The sequence below is a fragment of the Perissodus microlepis genome, chromosome 1 (genome assembly GCF_051167445.1).
Source record: "Perissodus microlepis isolate ML-2025 ecotype Zambia chromosome 1, ASM5116744v1, whole genome shotgun sequence".
NCBI classification, from domain to species: Eukaryota; Metazoa; Chordata; class Actinopteri; order Cichliformes; family Cichlidae; genus Perissodus; species Perissodus microlepis.
Window position 1 is genome coordinate 3,022,422 of NC_140461.1, and position 24,236 is coordinate 3,046,657.

The 24,236-nt window shown below is 46.5% G+C and overlaps 1 protein-coding gene across 4 annotated transcripts in view; it reads left to right on the top strand.

Annotated features, from left to right (window-relative positions):
• fhod1 (formin homology 2 domain containing 1) overlaps window positions 1-24,236 on the top strand; it is a 48,645-nt gene that overhangs the window by 21,562 nt on the left and 2,847 nt on the right. The window contains exons 4-27 of one of the 4 annotated variants that reach the window (XM_084926802.1): window positions 4,490-4,557; window positions 6,699-6,804; window positions 7,749-7,843; window positions 7,919-8,030; window positions 8,220-8,314; window positions 8,392-8,535; window positions 8,996-9,456; window positions 11,094-11,201; window positions 11,843-11,932; window positions 12,730-12,756; window positions 13,258-13,308; window positions 15,658-15,815; window positions 16,016-16,072; window positions 16,182-16,319; window positions 16,439-16,608; window positions 17,265-17,861; window positions 18,337-18,492; window positions 18,592-18,774; window positions 18,916-19,035; window positions 20,781-20,942; window positions 21,022-21,212; window positions 21,311-21,503; window positions 22,179-22,356; window positions 23,120-23,296. In XM_084926802.1, the coding sequence (XP_084782928.1) occupies window positions 4,490-4,557; window positions 6,699-6,804; window positions 7,749-7,843; window positions 7,919-8,030; window positions 8,220-8,314; window positions 8,392-8,535; window positions 8,996-9,456; window positions 11,094-11,201; window positions 11,843-11,932; window positions 12,730-12,756; window positions 13,258-13,308; window positions 15,658-15,815; window positions 16,016-16,072; window positions 16,182-16,319; window positions 16,439-16,608; window positions 17,265-17,861; window positions 18,337-18,492; window positions 18,592-18,774; window positions 18,916-19,035; window positions 20,781-20,942; window positions 21,022-21,212; window positions 21,311-21,503; window positions 22,179-22,356; window positions 23,120-23,296 (3,837 nt within the window). The remainder of the gene's footprint in view (window positions 1-4,489; window positions 4,558-6,698; window positions 6,805-7,748; window positions 7,844-7,918; window positions 8,031-8,219; window positions 8,315-8,391; window positions 8,536-8,995; window positions 9,457-11,093; window positions 11,202-11,842; window positions 11,933-12,729; window positions 12,757-13,257; window positions 13,309-15,657; window positions 15,816-16,015; window positions 16,073-16,181; window positions 16,320-16,438; window positions 16,609-17,264; window positions 17,862-18,336; window positions 18,493-18,591; window positions 18,775-18,915; window positions 19,036-20,780; window positions 20,943-21,021; window positions 21,213-21,310; window positions 21,504-22,178; window positions 22,357-23,119; window positions 23,297-24,236) is intronic. The other 3 variants (XM_084926810.1, XM_084926826.1, XM_084926818.1) reach the window with 3 other exon arrangements.

Consider the following 24,236-nt stretch of genomic DNA (forward strand, 5'->3'; position numbering starts at 1 on the left):
CGGCATTAGGCTAACATATTGTTGGTGGGATCAAGTACAGGAGCATGTTGGGCCTGAGCTGTGACACAGGGCGGCGTCTTGAGTCGCAGCTGATTTTCAGTCTTCCTCAGCCTGTCATTAAAAAATATGACACATCTTCTAATATTTATAGTACATAATTAAAAGTATTGAACGCACACATAGGTGAGAGCACAGCCTGGATCACGTGACCCTGAATCCTCCCTTACTTATGCTGCAATATGTGTAGGCTGCTGGCGGCTTCGCATGATGCACTGTTTCTTTTTCACTCTGAGCTTACACACCACTCTGCATGTAATCATCAGTTATTATTCATCTCTGGCTCTCTTCCACAGCGTGTCTTCCTTCTCTCACCCCAACCAATCACAGCAGATGGCCCCGCCCCTCCCTGAGCCTGGTTCTGCTGGAGGTTTCTTCCTGTTAAAAGGGAGTTTTTTCCTTCCCACTGTCACCAGAGTCTTTGCTCATAGGGGGTTATTTGATTGTTGGGTTATTCTTTGTATTATTGTTGGGCAGGGGTGTCCAGCTCCAGTCTTCGAGAGCTAGACCAGTATTGGTTCCCTCAGCAAACTGGAGCTAGAGTGGCTCCTGTGACTCTGTGGTGAAGCGAACACTCATCCCTCTGACGTCATCTTTTTTATTTTTGGCTCTGTGGTGAAACACTGGAGCCGTTGTGAAATATTTTAGGACTTGTTTCCATTCAGCTCCATCTTTTTCATCCCAGATGTGCAGACTGACTCTGGGCTGATTGGAGCCTTTGTTTTAAGCCTCAGAGCTGCAGGAGGCCGTCGGGGCGGACGTTGGTAAAGCTCCTCAGATTGAGCTTTATTTGTGTTCGTGTCCGCTGACAGGAACTCTGCAGCGACACCCCCTCCCCCCGCCTGCCTGTGTCTGCACCTCTGTAATCTCCCTCACTCTGTTTGTCTGAAATATCACCAACTATTCATCTGTCAGCTGTAATTTAGTTTGAAATGATAAGTCACCTCTGCCCACTGAGGAGTTTCAGTTGAGCCTCTGAAATGTTGCTTAAACCTCTGGAGACGAACACGCCAGCTGCAGCTTTAATGTGAGACACAGGAGCAAAGTTTGGGGAAGAACAAATCATCCCACTGCAAACCATCAGAGATCGGTGACTGTGTAACAGAGGGACTTCTGCAGGAGGTGTTACTTGTCCTGGCTCTGATTCTCCTTCCATCGTGCACGTTGGTTACCAACCGGCAGCTCCTAAAGAAATCAGGGTCACAGTATGCTGTAACCAGCTGACCAATCAGAACAGCTGGAGCTTTTCAGGTGTCGCCTTAAAGAGACAGGAGCTAAGATAAGAGATGCCCCCTGAGCGTGACCATTCAGGTTTATCTTCTATATCTGTATGCATCCGCAACAGAAAATACGCCCGAATTACAGTCATGTCCAAGATTTTGTGGCCATTTTTGCCTTTTGGACACCTGCATAGTGGATTTTTTTTTTTTTTTTTTTTTAATCAATTAAGATATGACTGAAAACAGATTTTCACCTTTAAATTAAGCAGTTTAGTCGAAGTAGTGCTGGTAGCTGGTAGAAGCTTCATAATATTTCTGGTGGAAACCCCACTGTCAACCCTGTCACCATCTTAAAACCAGGACTCACAACAAACACACAACATCCTCTATCTTGTTGTTGTTGTTGTTGTGATTGTTGCCATGCCAACTGCAGGCTGGCTATTACATCGTACAAACTCAGTGCAGATGCAAACCGATGAAAGTGGCCGTTGCAGGTGTGTGTCCTCACTTTCCCTGCAGGTGTCGGGAATCGCTCCTGCGATGCTTTCTCCTGATTGTGCTGACGAGCAGCTTTTCTGGATGGCTCTGTCAGATTTAGAAATGTCACGCCGTCCGGTGAAATATTTCTCCAGCCGTTTAACATCAGGCTGCAAAGCTGTTCGTCACAAGTTTCTATTAAGCCCCTGTTATTTCTGCAGGGCTGGCGTCACTGTAGCGCCGAGGGCGATGGAGGAAATGTGTCTCTCCACGCTCGTCCACCTGACGTCCGTCTCCGTCTGAAGAAAATTCTGTGCACGATTGTGTTTTGATAACATGCAAACATCCATCTTTAAAGAGGCTCTTAACTGTCTGACGTGCAAACACTGAACTTCCTTGTTTTTGTTAGATGTCATAGCTGCCAGCTTAGCCAATCACACTTGTATAAAATCGATCGGTCAGTATTTGTGTAAGAGCGGCTGCTGGTGACCGCGGGCCATTCAGGAGTGATTTATGTTTATGTGGCTGTAGCGACGTACACCTCCCGTGACTTCCTCCCTCTGCGATAGGCTGCGTGTTTGTATTTATTTCTGTTTCATATCCTTTTTTTTTTTTTTTTTCCTTGCTTTGATTTGTGTTCCAGAGTCAGTTTCTCATGAACTCTTATAATCAGTTCTCTGTTTCTCTACTTTCACTCAAACTGTCTCCAGTTTATTTAGCTTCAGCATCAGATTGAGATTATTTCCCAGAGCTCTTGAGTGATTAGAGGAGACGTCTCTGAGCACGATGCTGATACGTTTCTAATGTCCCAGACAGTGTTGACCTTTAAGGTCAGTACTCTGAGTGGACACACAAATCGCATTGCAACCAAAAATGTCTGACTGGTATATAAAAGATGCACGCAGCTCTCAGGTGCATGCGAGACCGAAGCACAAACTTCTTAGACGAGCTGTAACAAAAAGCAGAGTTATTGTCAGATAATTGTTCCTAAAACATGGTGTGGAGGTCCGGTTCAGAGGTGTAGCAGTTACAGCTCCCTGTATCATCACAGCGGCACAATCAAAGCAGCCAAGCCCTTAAATTTAAGATTTAACCAAAACAGGTGTTTTAAAAATGTCCTGTTGTGATTAAAGTGGAAACTATGCATTTATTTTGTACCAGGCTATAAATATGCCTTTTAATGCTGAAGTTGGATTTTTTTGGAGTCTGTGGGGATTGACTCATTTTTGGTGCCAGTCTCGAGAGGCCTGAGCCTGAAGGCTCACACGTGGTTACGAGGCCACCTGCAGGACAGGGGGCAGTGTTTCCACAACCTGCAGTGGTCCAGTCAGACTCTGGAAACCAGTAAAACCTGAACATATTAATTATGGTACTGCTGTAAGAAAAAAGCTAATAAGGCTCCATCTAATGGGAGATTAAAAAAAATAAAAAGGAGAAAGGAAGTCCTCTCCCGGCTCCCCAAAACAAGGTCAGAACACAGATTTATGGGGTCATTGGTGTCACCAAAGAGGACACGGGATTGGTTCAGCTTGTTTGTAATTAGGATTATGAAGAGATTTGCATGAAATTTTCTGAGAAGTCTGTCTTGGTTACATTGTAGCTGATTCAGAGCCAGATATTGACTTTGAACTTTAATTTTGTGTTACAACTTCATAAATTCACAGAAGAAGGTAACGAAAAATTGTGAGACATCAGTTTGATGCTTTTGGACGCCATTTGCATCTGTCGTGGAGGAAAATTTGAGCCTTGGTGGAGCTTTGCATACAGGTGGATGACAGTGTCGCTGACCGACCATGACCATGAAACTGAGCAGAGACTAGTGCAAGCTCACTCCTATAGACTGAGTGCTGTTTACAACTGAAACAGCAGTTACTGGCTAACACGGGCAGAATGTCAAGTTTCACACAGAAATTCCAAAAATTCCAAAGTGGGCTTAAAGGCAGAGCATGCAACTGAAACTGCAGGGGCTCACTCATTCATTCTGGTTGTAAGATGCTTGTGGTTGGTGCACTGAGCAGTGGAAATGGAGTCAGAAAACGCACATTTTAATTGAGCTTTTTAATGAGTGTGGTCTCCTCTGCTGTAGCTTCTTTGCACCACCTGCTGTTTGTTTGATGAACTGCAGGTTTGTTTGTTTTCTGATTGCTCATGTTTGTGTTGTCGTGGACCTGAGAGTCCTGATCTGACCTGACTCAAATTTCAGAAACCTGCATCACTCCTGGATTAAAGAGATCTGTACGTGCACATCACCTGCACAGGTGTAGTCTGTGTTTAAGAGCAGTAAAGACGCTTAATGTTCATCTAAGTGGAAATCAGTCATTCCTGCTCAGCTCTCTGCAGAGATTCACTGTGTTTAAATGAAAGTAAAAGGAGTGTTTGAGAATTTTGTGCAATTGATGATATTTGAACATATTTTGGTTTAGATTCACTTAAACTGTTGTGTCATCAGAAATTAGCCTTTTCTTCTGAATGGCTACATTTCAAACATACCATTGATACTGAGAAAATCAGAGGCTGTGGTAGGGGGGTAAAAAACAGGAAATGGTTGTTTTTAGCCCCCCCCCCCCCCCCCCCCCCCCAAATCTCCATCCTCTGTTTAAGGGAAGTTTCGTAGGTTAAGTTAGGTTAAGTACTAAGTGCTGTGCTTAAAACTTGAAGTCAGGCTTGTGGTACTTCCAAGGTATTGACGTTTTTATGTCACCACTGGTTATGAAGTGACTTTCCTTGTGTTTCAGAGAAACTTTACAACTCCCAGGGTCCAGAACTCCGGCGGTCCCTCTTCTCTCTCAAACAGCTCTTCCAGGTAACACGCTCACCTGTCAGAACTTTACTTCTCGTTTAAGCACAGCTCAGCTTACACTCACGTGAAATGATTTTACTGTGTTTTCCGCACTATAAGGCACACTTAAAATCCTTTAATTTTCTCAAAAATCGACAGTGCACCTTATAATCCGGTGCACCTTATGAATTCTGGTTGTGCTCACTGACCTACCATTTTATGTGGTACACGGCGCTTAACAATCTGTCAAAAAATGTTTTGGTAAGACTTTGGTAAACTATGAAGCTGCACTGCTTGATGGATTGTCAGAGCACTACAGCTACCGTAGTCAGGAGTCTCCCAGAGTAATCTGGGTCCTAAGCTCCGTCCTTTCAGGTCCAAAACACTGCAGCATCACTGAGAACTGTCTAAATTCTTTCATCTTTAATAAAATGATCAGCGTTGCTGCTTTACCAGGTGTAACAATTAAGTTTAACATCCAGATATCCATGAAAACAGAATTTATTAAATTTAACGGAGTTAGACGTTAGCCGGAAGTTAGCTTGCTAGCTTCCACCTAAGCATGATATAGCATGATATAGCATGTTCTGACTGAGAGATTTGTGAAAAAATTCAAACGTACAGCTCTGCTATCACTTCCAACATAAATGAAGACCGAAAACTAAACAGCAGTGACGTTTGTAGGGTTACTGAAGTTGGGCTAGCTGGTATATAATGATGTGCTACGTGATTGCTAGCAACGCAGCTATGTTAGCATAACATAAACGCAGTGAAGCTGGAGGATGAACTTTATTCCACTCTGCTAAAGTTAACTCGAGGGTTCCTGATGGTTAGGGACAAATGCAATCGCAGGATGCTGTAAACGGACCAAACTTCAGTCAGGAGAACAACTGAGATAATCCATCCACAATAGGAGGTTAGTCATTAATATACTGCAACAACATGGGAATAGAGCAGCTGCCAGAGAATTCAGCATTAATGAATCAATGATACGGAAGTAAAAGAAGCAAAAGGAACAAGTTGAGTAAAGTTGACTTATCTGACTGTTTTGTTTCGCTTAATGTGCCTTATAGTCCAAAAAATACTGTACTTCTCTTCAGCTGAGGTCTTGATTGCATTTGTCTATTAGTCTGAGCTAGAGCCTGGGAGACGCCTGCACCTGTTGTTTGCTCTGTGGCTGTAGTTTTAGTTTCTCTGGTTTCTACGTGGATTTTTTCAGGTTTATTCTGATTAACATTAGAAAAAAGAATCTCCTCTAAAAGTGGAAATAATTAATGGCAGCCACCTGACGTAGTGTCTTTGGCTAACGATGATGTAAAAACATCTTAAATGCAAACCAGCTGTTTAAAGCTTCAAACAAAAACTTCGAACAACCCTCTCAGATCTGTTTATCCTGCTTGATTAAAGGAAATGGGTCACACAGGTCACACTGCTGCTGGTTCCTGTAATATTATCTGGTAATTATGAGACAGTCTTCAGATTTCTTCAGTGGCCGTTGGCATGAATGTTGTAACTGCAGCAGGCACTGACACAAAGTCAGACTCACAAGAACGCACACGTTAGAAAAACAAGTGACTGCAGGAGCTGAGTTTGGTGTTCCTGATCAAAGTTCATCAGCGAGTGGCTTCTTACTGCTCGAGGCCACTTCGAGGCATAACAATACACTTCAACACCACGTTCCCACACTTGCCTTCACCACGCTGCAGCACTGGCATTTTAAAGGCAAAATATGAGGAAATATTTGATTATTATATGAGTCTGATTGATTATATAAGAAACTGGCTTCACCCTGAGAAGCAGCTGCAGGGACATCCTGTTTCTATATTAATCCATCAGCAAAGATAATATAAACACATACAGCACAAAAGTCACATGAGCCATTTCTGAGAAACGACAGACTCTGAAGGTCGGCACATAAACTGTGAAGGGCCTGAAGTTCTTGAGATTAACTGTTGACATATTAATGTGTTGCTTCATGCTTCTGTCTGTGCGAGCTGTTGTTACCTGTGAGGAGCCACTGCCTTGCAGGCTAACCTCAGGGAACAAAGGTCTGACTTCACTTCAGTATTAAAAACAAGCTGCAGTGTGACTGCCTCTGCAGCAGGAGCTCTGTCTCTGTAACACCGGCTCGAACGGTCTCCTAAACGAGTCTTTTCTGTCTGTAGGATGATAAAGACTTGGTTCCAGAGTTCGTGGCCTCTGACGGGCTGACGTGTTTCATTAAAGTCGGGGCAGAGGCCGACCACAACTACCAGAACTACATCCTGAGAGGTGAGACTCCACCGACTCTCACTGAGGATTAAAGGGAGGCTGTGAAACCTTTGAATGTTTGCGTGTGCGCAGAGATGCTCAGAGCACAGAGGTCATTCACATAAGGCGAAAAAGCATTTGTAAATCCCAAAAACGCTCCTCTAACTTCTTTAATTTCTTATGATTCATCGTGCCTGAGCTGTCTCACGGCTGAACACAGATCTGTGAGAAGCCTGTCTGAAGCAGATATCCACTCAGTGAACATGCCTGATGTGAAGGTTTGTGTGTTTAACTGTAGGACTATTTAGTTTTTGGTCTGAGCACTAAACGCAGCTCATAATCCTGCAGGTAATCCACCTGCTCGGGCGTTTAGGAGATCTACAGTGACACAGGAACATTAACACCAGCTTCAGTTTAACAGGAAAATTGATTTAGTTTAATTTAATAACAGAAGGTTATAGTAGACGAAATCGAATATTGGTTCAGTTGACGCAAAGTGTAGATGTGTGTTGTGTTTTTTAATGGTGAGATTTGCTGTAAAGCTTACTGAGGTTACTTTGAATTACAGCATTTTGGATCAGCTGGAAGCTTTTAGTATAACTGGAAAAGGAAAAACAAGCCCAGAAGCAACAAATGTGTAAATTATTGTGTCAGCTGCAGCACTTTCTGCCTGGCAGGCACAATTTCACCCAAATGACAGGAACACAAACAGTGGCAGCAGTGAAACTTGGCGCTTTCGCTGGGAACGTGCCGACGGCGCCAGCGCAGAAGCACAGACCTGGGGCCGCGTGCTCGGATCGGCGCACGCTCTCGTGTTCGGTCAGAATGGAAACGGAGCTTCGGCTTCACAAGTCCAGCAAACCCACAGAAAGCTGAGTCAGCGCTGCAGATTATAGGCTCGTCTGCAGCTGCTGGAGCCTTCTGTGGAAACGCCAGCGCTCATCCATCTGTCTGTGTGTCCTCAGCTCTCAGTCAGATCATGCTGTTTGTGGACGGCATGCACGGAGTGATCAACCACAACGAGACGGTGCAGTGGCTGTACACGCTGACGGGAAGTTCGGTGAGTCCTCGGACCTCAGAGCAGTGGTGCGACGCCACCTGCTGGTCAAACACTCAACACGTTTTTCTGTTTTAGTCTCGCCTGGTGGTGAAAACTGCCCTGAAGCTGCTCATCGTCTTCGTGGAGTACTCAGAGTCCAACAGTCCTCTGCTCATCAGAGCCGTCAACACCGTGGCTGGACAGAGAGGTGCGCACAAAAACGCAGATGATGGTTTTATGTAAGATCACATATAACTTGTCTGTAACGTTTACTCTCATCAGCTGCTCCATGTGACCTATCACCTCTTCCTCTGACGGATGCCCTGAATGCGACATGGGTAGCTTCACCAGGTGCTCAGCCGTATGATGATCAGGTGTTTTTGTGTGTGTCTGGCAGGTGTGAAGCCATGGAGTTATATGATGGAGGTCCTGGAGGAGAGGAACGGCGCCGACACGGAGCTGCTCGTGTTTGCCATGACACTCATCAACAAGGTAAGCAAAATTTCCAAATGTAAGCGAGAAGGTCAGAAGTTCGGAAGTACAAACTCAATCCTCCGTGTGCTTCTCAGACTCTGGCGGCGCTCCCGGACCAGGACTCGTTCTACGATGTGACGGACAAGCTGGAGCTGCTGGGGATGGAGGCCGTCATCCGCAAACACATGAACAACAAGGGGACGGAGCCAGACCTGCGGACGCAGTTCACCATATACGAGGTAACGACAAAAAACAGGGATTTAAATACATTTACATTTTTGAGGAACACGTGCTGCCTCCAAACAGACGTCTTTTTCAGTGAAAGTCTCTCGGTGAAAGCGCCCTGCTAGCAGGTCCCGAGTGCTACAGCTGCCCTGCTGTAGTTCAACCTTTAAAAACATTTACTGTTATCAATAAAAAATCGTGGCTCCATTTCGGCTTTATTTGCATTTTGCACAACATCCCAACATTGAGTGCTGATACGGCGAGATTTAGGATGTGTGTCAGTGCACAGTGATGCCGCTTCAGTGTGTAACGAGCAGCAATCGCAGGATTTATGGCGCTAATATGAGAAGCATTGAATTTATGAGCCGCACGTCTGTAACCAGTACCATCATCATTCAGTCATGTGACTTCTGTTACCCCTTATATGAGGGATCTTAGAGCATGCTCAGTCTTTCTTTGTGTGTGTGTGTGCAGAATACTCTGAAGTACGAAGACGGTGAGGTGGATGACTCCTCCCCCCTCCTACGTAAAGAGAGAAGAAAGTTGGCGACCGGCGAGCAGGACGGATCGAGGGGCCGCCGCCACTTGTCCAGTCAGAATCTTCTCAACGCCCGCACCTCGCCCACGCCCTCATCTCCCTCCACCGCCCCAACCACTCCTACCCTCTTCTCATCATCTTCTGTCAACTCCTCAGTGTCACCGGCCGCCTCCCCCGCTGCGTCTCCCACAGTCTCCCCCGCTGCGTCTCCAACCGTCTCCCCGGTCATCTCCTCCCCGAGCCCCACGGCAGGTCTCGGCAGCAGGGCCTCGTCCCCGCTGGCCTCCGAGCACAGCAGCTCCTCCTCCAGTCCGTCCGGATCCCGGAGAGAATCTCCGCTGCCGTCCCCCAACGGCACCGTGGACACGGAGCAGGGAACAAAAACGCCACCAAGCCCGTGAGTTCACTCTGCTCGTGACCTTTACGTCCTGATTCTGATCATTAATAATCAATGAGAGCTAGGTAACCTTTAATCACGAGGAAGCTCGTATAACATTCGACAGCTCCAGACGTTTCGCTAAACGGAGCCCAAGTAGAAACCTGAAATCGAGGCAGTAGCGGAGGTTCAGATGTGCGAGCGTGCTTTTCTGCTGGTTTGTGGGAGGAAACGACCTGAAGTCCTTCCTGCAATCGTGACTCTCCTGCAGGTCAAACGCCGTGTCGGCTGTTAATCGGAGGCAGCGGTCAGACTGCGTCTCCCTCGGGTGCTGCGGTCTGCGCCGTCGCCTTCTCCCGCTGCTCAGAGTTTACCAAGTTTAGCCCGACAGACGGAGCGAGGAGGGGGGGAGACGGGGGGCGTGTTTTGTTTGGAAGCAGCTTTTCTGTGAGTTCAATCAGCAGGAATGTTTGTCCTCAGCGGGTAAACCTTTCTGCTCGTGTTTTTGCAGAAACGGGCGTTTAAAGGGACGCCGGCAGGTTGAATGTTAGTCATGTTTTAGTCATTGCAGAGCCGGAGGGGAAACTGGTTTCAGTCATTCTGGGTTCACAACCAAGACTTGTTCAAGTTCGTGAAACCGTCATGATCTATATTATAATCTAAACACCAATCAGCCATAACAACAGAAACACTGAAAACAGCTGACGTGAGGAGCAGCGATCCTGTCACTACAGAGGAATGTTTTGCTGGGAAACGTTGCATCCTGTTCTTCATGTGGTCCTTATTTGAACATGTACCACCGCCTGGAGAAACTGCAGGCCTCGAGGGCCGGTGTCCTGCAGGTTTTAGGTGTGTCCTTGATCCAACACAGCTGATTTAAATGTCTAAATGACTTCCTCAACATGTCTTGAAGTTCTCCAGAGGCCTAATCATGTGATTGAGGTGTGCTGACCCAGGGTGAGATCTAAAACCTGCAGGACAGTCATGTGACTTCTGTTACCCCTTATATGAGGGATCTTAGAGCATGCTCAGTCTTTCTTTGTGTGTGTGTGTGTGTGTGTGTGTGTGTGTGTGTGTGTGTGTGTGTGTGTGTGTGTGTGTGTGTGTGTGCAGAATACTCTGAAGTACGAAGACGGTGAGATGGATGACTCCTCCTCCCTCCTACGTAAAGAGGAGGGGGGAGGAGTCAAAGGGATCAGATTAATGAATGGAGACGTGTTAGCCAGCTGGTGTTATTACCTGTTTGTTTTTTGTTTTTTTTTTATTATTATTATTATTATTATTGTTATCTGCTGATTTATCCCAGGAGAGTTTAATGCTTCTAAGTTTTCTTGTTTTATTTAAGTGACTGGTTTGATGATTTAAAAACGGGTGTAAAAAAATATTTTTAAAGGTGATTATTGTCGTGATGGCAGAATAATCAGGAGGATTTTCCAGTTGTGGTGATTTTCAACAAATCACACCACCGTGGACGCCTTCTCTCACCTCTGGTTATGTTTTTTTTCTTCCTCTAATCTCGGGCTCTTTTTCTGTTTGTTTGTTTTTTTTTTCCCCTCATCTGGGTGTCTTGGTGTCGGTTCTGTCTCTGATTTAACCACCGATTCCCTCCCCTCTCTCTCTCTCTCTCTCGCTGTGCTGTCCTGCATCTTGACCACTAGGAGTCGCTCTTTCCTCAGCCACCACATGTCGTCTCTGGGTCTAAGCAGGAAGTCCAGGTTCTTCTCCAAAACCAGCTCCATCTCTGAGGAGCATCGGGCCGACTGCAGGTCTGTAGCACTGAGACCGACCTCAGACCTGCAACCAGGACTCCTGCCTGTCTGCTGTCGACTAACAAACACTCTGCAGTCATGCTAGTGCTCCCTGCAGCACTCTGTCCGCTGCCATGCCCTTTAGTATTCACAATCACTGTCATTATTTAATTTACGTTTTTTTGCAAAATCACAGACCAATAACATGCGTTTCTCACTATCATGTATATTTCTCACACCACACAAGCTTAAGGCAACTATTGTGTAAACTGGTGTAGCTGAACTTTTAGCTTTCAGTCTTACTCACCGTGGACTCGGTCGCATCCACTCTGCTGTCCACACAGCTCTGTGAAAAACCTGCTATAACAGGAACTCATTAAGGGTTCATCTAACATCTGGTCACATGTTCCTCACTGACCAGCCAGACGCTGACAGTAGCACTGATTTTCTTGATGGTCGCTGCAGACATGGAGCAACACACACACACACACACACACACACACACACACACACACACACACACACACACACACACACACACACACACACACACACACACACACACAGAGCAGTGGTGGAATGAACTGGCAGAGAGCAATGTTTTTAAAGCAGTCTCTCTCTCACTCTCTTCTGTGTGTGTGTGTGTGTGTGTGTTACAGTCCATCCTCGCCAGATCTCTCTCTGCGCGAGAATTCCCAGTCGAATCTGCAGCAGCTCGACAACAAGACGGAGCCCAAAACTAAAGCGAAGTAAGTGAATCAGTTGATTTTTTTTTTGAGGGGGGGCGCTCTGTTTTTTCTGTTTGTTTGTTTAACGGACGGTTAAACCACGTGTATCTGGCATCGCTGTGCGGGGTCATTACTGCAGGAGGGATCAAGTTTAGCCTTTTAAATGGTCCAGCGTTGTTCTGGAACTTTGTGGGTTGTTTATTTTAATCTGTAACCTTCATTATTTTTCTTTTATAAAAACTTGATTATATTCTGTGTTTAAATTCCTGGCTGATGTTTTCCCGTTTAATCCCGTGTATAGAGCATCCAGATAATTTTATGGAAAATGTAATTATTATTTTGAGATGGATTATGTCAGTTTTCCTGGATAATTTCCTGACGTTGTTTTTATTTCTTTCTAAAACGATACTTTTTTAGGACTTTCTTTATCTTATCTATTATTATCTTTATTGCAATCTTTTAAAATCTGACATTTTTATCTTTTTGGATCATTTTAGTTGAACTTTTTCTTCCATGTTTAAGTTGTTGTTGTCTCGTTACCTTTTCTTTTAGTTTTTTTTGTCAAAGATGATTTTTGGCTCTGATTTTCAGTTTGATAAAAACTGTGACGATGCAGTAAGAAGGGCTGCAGACGGTGAAAAGTTCAGCCGCAGCTTCTTCGCTCTCGCCGTTATTACTCTTTACTCTCGGCGCACTTCCTCTTTCAGTTATAACATTATAATGTGTTGTCTGTTTGTCTCTCCTCCAAAATTCCTGCTCCCTTTTTTTTTTTTTTTTTTTTTTTTTTTTCCCCCCGTCTCCTTTTATTCCTCTCCCAGCTCTGGGGAGGATGAGGAGCTCTTCTGGTAAGTACACGTCTCCTCCTGCGCCTCCTCATCGTCCTGTGTGTCTGTAGTCATCAGTCTGGTGTTCAGCTGCATAAAATGAGTCTTTGACTAGTAACACTTTTGCACATCAGGCTGGATTCAGGTGCTTCAATAAGGGAGGGGAACCTTTAACTGACCTCATTCATCTCTCAGTGCTGAACGCTTTTCTTTTCAGGCTCTATTTGTTTGGTTTCGGTTTCTGCTTTTTTACGTGATTCTCTGGATCGTCTCATTGTTAGAAGCTGGGCCACATATACAGAGGTCTGACTTTGAAGGGGCTCCTTTAAGGGTTTTTATGCAGCTGAGCACCTGTCAGCAGGTTTTACGTTAAAGTAGCCGGTTACCAGCATGCAACTGCTGCCTGAACAGGATGATGAAAGCCTGCTGGTGCACCTGGTGTGTCTCTCCGTGTGTGTGTGTGTGTGTGTGTGTGTGTGTGTGTGCGTGTGTCATGCTCAGATGTGTATTGTGTCTCTACAGCCCAGTTGACTGTAATGTAAATCAGGACAAGCCGGTGCTGAGGAAGTTTCAGTAAGTACTGGTGCAGCCCCACTGCATGCTGGGAGTTGCAGGAATGGTTGTCGGGCTCTGGTGATTGTGTTTGGGTTGTGTGTGTCATCACTGAAATCAACTTTAGGACTCTTTGTAGTTTGGAGTAAAGGTGAGTCAACGGGAAGTGATTAATTCATGTGATTCAAAGTGACGGTAACTCACCCGTGTGTGTGTGTGTGTGTGTGTTGGTTGGACTGCATCACCTCAGTGGGTTGGGTTGTGTGATATGACGCTGTCTGAGTGACATTTAAACTCCCTTAATGCAGATTTAAGGCTGCTGCTTTTATGTCATTTTGGGTTTTCAAACGAGGCGACCGGCGTGAAAGAATTGCGCCGATGTCGTTCGGTGTAATGACGCCGTGCACGGTCTCGTCGTGATCTTTCAGCCAACGATGGCTGCCGCTCTGTGTCGACTGACCAAAGAGAGAAAGCAGCACTGTAAAAGGAAACGCTCAGAGTAGATGAACATGGATTCCTTCAAAGAAAGCTGAAGCTTGTTTGTAGCAGCGGGATGTAGCATGGAAACGTGCGTTGGATGCATTCATGCATTGTCACGTTACATGCAGTCTGTGTGCATGTCAGGGTCTTTAGCTGCTGCGGGGTCACATTTTGCAGCAGGATGTGCAGCAACGGATCAAAGAAGCTCAAAGTGACGCCGTCTCTAATGTTCTCAGCTCAAGTCTCACACAAATGAGAAGCACAAGCAAATCCTCCAGTATCTCTGTGCTAAATGTAGATTATCTATTTCCCAGCACACAAACCCTCCTGTAGTTTTCTCTTGGTCCTGGTCCTGGTCTGGATCTGTTGTCCTCCTGTGGTTCAGACCAGAACAATAGAAACTCATAAAGTGAAGCAAAAATGTAGCTGTGTGATTTTTGGGAGGCAGCTGCAGCCACTAAACACAGACGTGAAGCCCAGATTGTCGATCGCAGAGCCGAACCAGGCAGCTCTGCGGTCCCCCGGACCTGGACCCGCTCCATCTCCAAAAGTACCGCTCTCCACTCCACTGTACTGCACTGTACTGGTACAAATAAGCTAACTACACGTGTATTGATATACATGGTATAGCGTACTTTTCAGTACGCTTGCAGCTAAAACTTGTGTACTTGTCAATAAAAACAATGTCTCACATGAGAAGTGTTTCTCTCCACTTGGCTGAGAGAAACCTCTTAAGACGCCTCCAAATCTCTGCTACTATTAAAGACTCTTTATGCTTTCAAAGTGAGAGTCCCAGTGAATTGCTCTACAGGCGTGGATGGGCAGCGATAACCAGGACCCCCGTGTCTCTGTACAAAGTGACCTCAGATAAAAGATGCAAAACAACCACAAAGAGTCAGAAAACACCCCACACGGCCCTGTTTTCAGCAGTAACACAGTCGGTTATGTTTGGAAGGTGGTTTGGACTTTTCAGAAGCATCTCCTGCTTCTGCTCCACTTTTATCTAAATATGACTTTTCTTGGAGGAGCCCATCGCCGGGTCCAACTTTGTAGAACCAGTCATAGATGAGGAAACTGCACGCTGTCACAAACAGACACATTATGATTACCATGCATCCAAACTGACCCCCTCATGTGACCAAAGAGCGTCTCATTTCATAAAATTAACTAGAAAATGTTAAATTAGCGCGGACCTCTGAACGCTGAAATGAGAAGAGATTCTTTGGTGGCCAAGAACAACTGAATAATAAAAACACCATATAAAAATTCTGTGTTTGGGTTTGTGTGTGTTTGTTGGCTCTGCGGCTCAGCGGTCCGTCCAAATCCTGACATATTAAAGTCATAAATCTGCACCGGTGGGATGTTTCAGTGCTGCGGAGTCGGATGTGGGGGGAGGGGTGTGTTGCTGGTGGTGGGGCTGACGGCGTCCTCCGGTCCTGAGTTTGGTTTGGTTTTGTCTTTTGTAACTCTGGGTGGAGTCTAATTGCTGGTGTTTAATCTGCCAGGAGCTGGTTTGGTTTGCAGTTGAGAATAAAAATGAATCTGAGATCAGTTTGACTGCGATGATTCGGTGTTAAAGTAACTTAAGGGGGACCTTTTCCACTGAAATTTGCCTCCCACCCTCCTGATTGGCAAACCTCCATAAGTAGCACCTGAGCTTTTAAATATGTTGACCTATTTATTTGAAGCTTTGGCCAAACCTTTGTTTAATATGATCGTCCAAAAGTGCAACAATCAGAAGAAGACAGGAAATAAGAGAAGAGACTGAAAAGGTCCTCTTTAACTTGACGCGAGAAGTCCAGAGTTTGCCTCCCGGTTCCTCAAAGCAGCCTCGAAGTCTGGGATCAGGTCTAATCCCTTCCCCCCTCTCCTCTCTCTCTCTTTTCTCAGAGACACCTTCCTGCGCATCCTGGCTGCCCAACAGTGGCAGAGGAAGCGAAAGACTAAAGACTTGAGCGAGATTAAGTTGCCCTCACTTGATGATGCTGTAACGTCAACTTTGGAGGGGACAGCGGACGAGGGCGCAGCCGAAGTGCCGTCACGTCACGGTAAAGCTTCACATTACAGTCGCAGAGCTGCACACAGCCTCCTGATGTACACGTCGTGGTTCTGTTACTGTGTGATGGTGTTAATGCTGCTCCTGTGACTCCAGATTGAGTGAATGTGTGAGCTGACAGCCACTCTTCTGCTTACTGTGTGTGTGTGTGTGTGTGTGTGTGTGTGTGTGTGTGTGTGTGTGTGTGTTCAGACTCAACATCAAGCAGTTTGGACACAAACGGACTTTCAGACTCCCAGGATGACCCAGGTGAGAGCCTACAGCTGCCCTCTACAGGCAGAGACAGGAACTGCAGGACACATCTTCTCCTGAATCCGTCTGTTGGTATAAACTTAAAAACCAGTGTTTTTGTCTGCAGCACCGCTTGTGCAGCGACAGGGCAGCACGTTATCCAACGACACAAAGTTCATGCTCGACATGCTCTACTCAAAGACGGGACCCATGAGCCCCTCTGCAGCTGCAGACACCAATGAAGAAGAGAGGAGCTTCGTGCCTGGTGAGAGAGCCGCTTTTCTGCAGCTCGCTGCACATCCCAGACTTTATTAATATATATGACAATAAATAAAGTTGCAAAAACGTTCTTCTGTTCTTTTGTGATTTCGTTCCCTTTCCCAGCAGGTGACGATGTGGCTGCTCGGGGTCGTGTGACTGAGCGTCTGTCCAGCTTCAAAGCGCGCTCGGCAGAGTCCTCCACCTCCAACGAGAGCAGCGCCTCCCGCAGGGCAGAGCTGGAGAGTCTGGAAGGCTCAACGCAGGCGGCACGAGCCCGACTGGCTGAAGAACAGGTCAGAACATGAAGGACGTTATTCTGTCTGCAGATGCTTTTCTTCTTCTTCTCTGCGGATCTGCAGGTTTTTAAAAGCAGTGTTTCTGTACTCTGTTTATCCTTCGTTCTTTAGTCACTTATCTGCATCTATCTTTAAAGTGAATCGGGTTTTAGTTGATGCACCGAGTTACTGTACAGGTATGAGCCAAAACATGATGCTCTGGATAAGTCGAGTTTCTTGGGTCTATGAGAACATTCAGGTGAGGAGCTGAACCTCTCCAACAGGAATCTAGAGATTCTCTGAAATGTTGTGAGGAGCTCAGCAGAGTTCCTGTAACGAGTGCTGAGGTCATTTCTGAGACACGACGTTCATGGCGAGCAGAACAAATCAGTGTTTGCTTTTCATGAAATTTATTCTACAAATCATGACATGCAACAATAACAGAGAGCATGCTGCTGCAGCTCCTCTGTTTTATTAAAGTGGTGCTGCTTTCTTGTTGTAGCCCCTCCCACACCCGCCTGCATCAGTGGCTCCAGTTTGAGGCCCGCTGGCTTCACGTTGGTGCTAAAGAGCAGGTGGAGTTGCGGGGCCGCATCATGTTTTGGCTCATGTGTGCGTGAAACAGTTTGAAGGTTGAACGTAAAGCTGATAAATGTGTCTCCATCCACCATCAGAAGCGTTACATCCGGCACCAGAGCAGCATCGACACCGAGGCGCACGCCGGCAGTCTGGACACCACCCAGATGACCCCGCTAGGCCCCGGCAGCTCCAATGATGCCTGGGACCAGCTGCAGCTAAGCGCCGCCGCCCTACGCATCAAGGACCTGGACTTTTCTGACCTGCTGGACGAGGAGGACATCGACGTCCTGGACATAGACACCTTCGACAGCTCTGCTTCATCCTTCACCCTCTCTGGAATCCCTCCCCCTCCTCCTCCCCCTCCTGGCATGCCGGGGGCTCCTCCCCCTCCTCCTCCACCTCCTCCACCGGGAGGTCTTGCACCCCCTCCTCCTCCACCTCCTCCACTAGGAGGCCTCGCACCCCCTCCTCCTCCACCTCCACCAGGTGTCCCCCCTCCTCCTCTTGAGGCCTCTCAGAAGAAGAAGAAGACGGTGAAGCTGTTCTGGAAGGAGCTGAAGCAGGCAGACGGACCGAAGAAGTGTCGCTTCGGTCGGGGGACAGTGTGGGCGTCTCTGGATAAGGTGGCGGTGGACACCGCCCGCCTCGAGCATCTGTTTGAGTCCAAAGGCAAGGAGCTCCCTGTAACCAAGGTGGGTGGATGATAGATTCTCTTAAAAAAACTTAAAACCCTGCCTGAGACCCACAGAGAGCAAAATGAGATGCACTCGAGAGGCTGACAAAAAGGCAGGCTGCAGAAAGAGTATCCAATGTCAAACACATACGAGCTCATTTAAAACGTTCTGCCACAGTTTGACCACCAGGGGGCTCCAGCGGGCTGTAACATCCCTTCACTTTTACACTTAATGTTTCAGCTCAAACCACAAATTAAACAAGCAGTGAATACTAAACAGAAAATAAACATGATCAGTGTATTTAGTTTAACCAACTATCAGTTTACCATTAAGAGTGATGATTGTTAAGAAGTGTTACTGTGTAACTTTATGACATCACAGGAAGCGCTGACACTGCTAGTCGTGCGCGAGCGGCTTCCAAAGCTGGAGGAGGAATTATTGAGCAGGAAAACTGTCGCACTCGTCGCGTTTCTAACATGTCGCTTGTGTGCAGAAAGGACCGGAGACCAAGAAGACTGAGATTCTGGTTCTGGACTCCAAGAGGAGTAATGCCATCAACATCGGTATGACCGTCCTGCCAGCGATCCACGTCATCAAGTCGGCCATTCTCAGCTTCGACGAGTTCGCCATTAGCAAAGAGGGCATCGAGGTAGGGGTGACTTCCTGTGTGCGGACGGATCACATTCTGATCGGTCTGCTGTTTCATCTTCAACTTTAACGCTATGGGCGCTCTCTCTGTCCTGAGCAGAAGATCCTGACCATGACCCCCACAGAGGAGGAGAAGCAGAAGATCCAGGAGGCTCAGCTCGCCAATCCCGACCTCCCTCTGGGCACAGCAGAGCAGTTCCTGCTCACCCTGGCCTCCATCAACGGCCTGACCCCCCGCCTTCAGCTCTGGGCCTTCAAACTGAACTACGAGGCTCTGGAGAAGGTAAGCGAGCTGATTGCAGATCTTTAGAAGATTTACACCTGAAAGTCACCTGAGTTCAGCTCAGCAAGATTACAGAAAAACTGGATCTGATTATAGTTAGGCTGTTATACTGCAATGCTGTGACTGTGTCGCCCCCTGCAGGAGATAGCCGAACCGCTGTTTGACCTGAAGCTCGGCATGGAGCAGCTCGCCTCCAATCAGACCTTCAGAAGAATCCTGGCGACACTGCTCGCCATCGGAAACTTCCTCAACAGCTCCAACGTGAGGAGGGACCCAACCCAACCCCCCATCCCCCAACCACGCACGCACACACATTCTAGTTTTGATATCATAGTGAGGACATAATGCTTTCCCTAGCCGCTCAGCCTCACCATAACACAACCCTAACTGTACCCACAAAGCTGTCTAAATAGACAAACACACACACAGAGCATGACAAGAGGTGTAGAAACTCTCAACTCTCACAGCAGGAAATGTGAATCCCTCCATGGTTAGAAAAACTCATGTGCAGTTTGTACACGTTATTAAAATAAACATACTTGCATGTGAGTGATTTTACTGCTGCAGCAGGCAGTGATAACATATTCCAGACGTATCCAAATAAACTGAACAGCTGCTACACAGAGTAGTTTGGTTGTCAGGTTAAAAACACTTTTCCCTGGTGGTTCAGCGACATGTGACAGCACTCTGACTGCAGCCAGTCAGCAGCAGGGAGGTCAGCGGTGCTTTAATCTGAGCTGACAGCAGCTGCTACACAACACGAGAGCCACAGCCTCACCTTTCCTTCACTGCACCCTGCTGCTCACAGACAGGCTGTATGCACGGCTACTCACAGGAAGATGGAAGCAGCTGTTTATTCCCCGACGTCTTTATAAAAACTGAATACATCAGTGTTTAGGAAGAGTTTTATGATCTGTGACAGTAAATGAACCAGGGCTTAAAATATTGAATGGCTGATTAAAAAGGATGTAGCAGCAGGTCTGCTAACAGCTGCTGTCCTCCTCACTTTATCACATCAAAGAAAACTGAACATAAACCAAAGCAGGGCTGTTCCAGAGGCTGTGCATCGTGTTTGCTGCCCTAACAGAAAGGGATTGAAGGCGCTGTTAGGATGTCGTTGCCATCTTCCTCATCATCATCACTGCACAGTTTAAACTGTACAGACTAGCAAACCAAGCTAGAATAAATACACAGCAGCAGCATTTTACATTTCTAAAGGGAAAGCTCAGACTTTGCAGTACTGTATCAAGAGGGAGGTTTGTGCTCTCAAACGGACTTTCGGCTGAAGCTTTCATTTGTTTGTGTTTATGTATTTGCACGTTATTAAAAGTGAGATAAAATCAGGTTGAAAGAGCTTGATTTAAGCTTTATTTCCACGTGCTGGCACTCTGAATCAGGCCTTTAAAAAGCCTGCACATACTATCTGTATTTATTCAAATCCTCTGATGTACTAATTTATCATTGATAAATCAGTGGAGTCAGAAAAACAGATCCCAGGAAGTGATCCCAGCTGTTTGACCTCGCTGAAGTCACAGAGAACAGTTAAAGAGCGCTGTAGGGCTGTTTTGTTGGACACTACACCACGTCCAAGCTATTTCTGTGGGAATGTTGTAATATAATATCCCACAATGCAATGCAGTAGTGACCTGTGTCACAACAGACACTGCTGGATGGTGATGATCTATTAGTTCAAGTATCTTTACTTTACTAGGTGCAGTGTACTTTTCACATGTGCTAATCATTACTTGGATCATGTCATGGGTGGGGTTTGGTTACCATGGTTACGTATCTTCAAGCGGTAGTTCGTCTGGGATCTTAGATCTGGCCAATGAGACGCCTCTGTGATGGGTAAGAATCTCAAACACGTGCACGGTGCTTTGTTTACATCCAAAAGTTATCTCTGAGAGCGAGGGCCAGTTTGTTATTCCTCTAAACAAAGAGTCAAGATTAGAGATTTCAGGCAGAGATCAAACATCGTGTGTGTGTGTGTGTGTGTGTGTGTGCAGGCTAAAGGCTTTGAGCTGAGTTACCTGGAGAAAGTGGTGGAGGTGAAGGACACGGTTCACCGTCAGTCTCTGCTTCATCACACCTGTAACCTGGTGGTGGAAAATTACCCAGAATCCTCTGACATCTACTCTGAGATCCCCGCCATCACCCGCTCGGCCAAAGTACAGTTCAGTCCTTCTCACCTTCACGCCGCCCTGATGTAAAATCACCTGGTGCTGACTAGTTTACTTTTTTCTCCAGGTGGACTTTGAGCTGCTGTCGGAGAACCTGGTCCAGCTTGAGAGACGCTGCAAAGCATCATGGGACAACCTGAAGGTGGTGGCCAAACATGAAACCAAAGCGGCGCTGAAGAACAAACTAACGGACTTCCTGAAGGACTGCACGCAGAGGATCATCATCCTGAAGGTCGTCCACAGGAGAGTCATCAACAGGTGACACATCGCGCACGCACACACACACACACACACACACACACACACACACACACACACTGTCCTCGGCACGATGATGCACTGACCTCCTCCTCCAGGTTCCACTCCTTCCTGCTGTTCCTGGGTCAGCCGTCGTCTTCGGTCAGAGACGTCAAGGTGACAAATTTCTGTCGGATCATCAGCGAGTTCGCTCTGGAATATCGCACCACCAGAGAGAGAGTGCTCACCATCAAACGGAAACGCGCAGTTCACCGAGAGCGCACCAAGACCCGAGGAAAGATGATCACCGAGGTAAGACTCTCCCCTGCTTGTCAGAGGGGTCAGAGGTCAGCGGCAACAGAATCACAAAATCTGAGTTACTTGATTTAAGCCAGTGCCAATCAGTTAACACCGTTATCGACATAGAATATCAAATATTTGTATTAATTAGAGAACGGCACCAAAACCCACAGACTTCTAGCTTCCCAGGTTTGTAGTTTTTAAATAGCAGATTCATATAATGGTTGAATCTCACTGAACTTCTCGGATGATCTTTCAGTACAATTTAAACCACTGCAAACACACCTCTCAATCAGAGCCGCCACGCCTCCATCTTCAGGCTTTAATTAAATTCAAATGGACGAGGTATAAATCAGTTTACTGCCTGTGTGATTATTGCAAAGGAGGAAATCAGCTTTACAGACCAAAACATTTTTTTGCAGCAGGCTGTAAATGTGTTTAACTCTGCTGTAAAGTTGGACATTTTAACATGGAAGTCTATGGGGAGTGACTCACTTTTGGAGTATGCCTCCAGTGGCCACTCGAGGAACTGCAGTTTGTGACGCTTCTTCCATCCTTAGAGGATGCCCCCAGAATTCACTGTTGAACAGAGAGGAATAAAAGAAAACATTTACAATCTAGAGATTAAATCACTGTTTACAGATATTATATTCTAAAGTGGGCTTATCCTCTTTCTCCCTTCCTCAGACGGAGAAGTTTTCAGGGGCGGTGTCACGTCCGGACAGCCCGTCCCCCGTTTCTATGGCAGCGGAGGCAGACCAAGATCAGGAGGAGGAGCATGAGAACATGAAGAACCTGCTGATCAGTCGCACCAGCACCCTGAACTGTGATCAGAGAGGCCTGAGGCGCTCCCGAGCCGTCCGCAGTAAGACCAGCAGCTTTCTTCACCTCCACACGACTCCCACAATAACTGACTGTCAGCGCCACGTTTACTTCCAGCATCAGTTTCATTTTAAGGCCATCAGGCTCGTGCTGCTTTTGCTAGAAATGAGCGTTCAACCAGTAAAATCAGACATTGAGATCCGGTCTGCAGCACGACATTCCCCACATTTTGATGTCATCGGAGTGAGGACGCAGAAAAATGTGACGGCGCCGTGATTTGAACTCAGACACGCTAAATCAGCTTTTTCTTTTTTATTGGAAAGCATGAAAAATTGAATATTTTCACCTCTGCTGGAGCTGCAGCGAAAAAAGTGAAATCATTTTCTTTTGCTTAAATCTGAGTAGAGCCATCGGCGGCCGGCGCCGCTCCACCGGACGCTGTAGAAACTCATTCAGAGTTACTCTGGTTGGTTAAAATGAAAAAAAGAAACTGCAGTGTTTTCTTTTCCGAACATTTCCATCAACATAATGACTCCATTTATAAACTAACGTAATGAGCGATTGTTTCGGCACGCTCTGAATTAATTTTGTTTTTAAACCAATCACAGTTAAATATTCGGTCGTCTAGTGAGTCTGGCAGATGCTGCGTCACACTGAAATTAAGCCAAAAGTTAGAAAATTGGGATAAATACTCTTCCTAAACTCTGAACCAGTTTGTGCAGCTGGGGATGGGAACACCCAGGCGCCCTCGCCCTGCTCCTTATCGCGTTCCTGCTCGTGGCTAATGTTCCGGTTCTGGTCCTCAGGTCTCGGCAGGGTGGAGCCGCCCAAGATGTCTTTAGCCAAAGAAGACGAGACGAGCTCCCAGGACGACGCCACAGATGAGATCATGGACCGACTCGTCAAGTCTGTTACCCAGAATCCCTCCGGCAGATCGTCCAGCCCCAAGAACCGCAAGCGGTCCCGACTGAATAGGAAGTCACGTGAGTATGAATTTACTTCTTAATATTGATTCGCTGTGACGTCATCAGATGGTGAGTGCGAGGACGTGCCTAATTTTTTTTTGTGACCTTGCAGACTTGTGGGCGGAGCGTTTAGGCTGCGTTGGCTTTGCTGAGCCTTCGGGTCTCCAGCGGTCCCTAACAGAGTGTAGTCGAGGCTTTATGTGACTTCAACTCCCAGGGTGCATTTCTGCAAAAGCAGTCTATTAGCTTAAAATCAGCATTTTCATTTAAATGAGTCTCATGTAGTTCATCATCTGTCTGAAATGAGCGCCTGTCTCTTTAAGCTCCGCCCTCCATACGTGCTTTCTTCTAACTGGCTAACTTTCAGAAGCCCGCTGAGGGGCACCCAGAAGAAAAACCACATTTCTTTTTTAAATCTTTCACGTTTATGTATTTGTTTGTTATTTAATTTTAGTGAATTTTATGATTTGGTCAAACACAGCTGAAGACGGTTTCACTCATATTTAAATTTTTGCTTTTGAGAATTCTTCAAAGCTTCTTTTTGTTTTACTTTAGTCACTTTTTTCCACTCACAGTTTAAACTGATGAACGCAACGCTGCTTTCCAAAGAACGACCTGAAGAGCGAAACCTGAGCGAGGGGAAGCGGCTGCCCCTCGCTTTCCCCTGCTGTGTTATTTAAGGTTTAGGGACCCGTCCTGCTGAAGGTCGAGTCCTCTGAGCTTCAGTCTGGTTCAGACTGCGTGGAGACACAACAGCAGCTGTGTGTCCAAAACAAGCTGATATCTGTGCAGCTTCATATCACTGTTTGCACTTCCTCAGTAAATCTGTCCACAGCAGCAGATAATCATCAGGTCCAGCCATCCTACTGCTGAGCGCAGGACACGATGAACTGCTGCTCGCAGGCTGCAGACTCATTTCTAAGTAACTTGGCGGCAGTGCGATAAACTGAAATCTTTG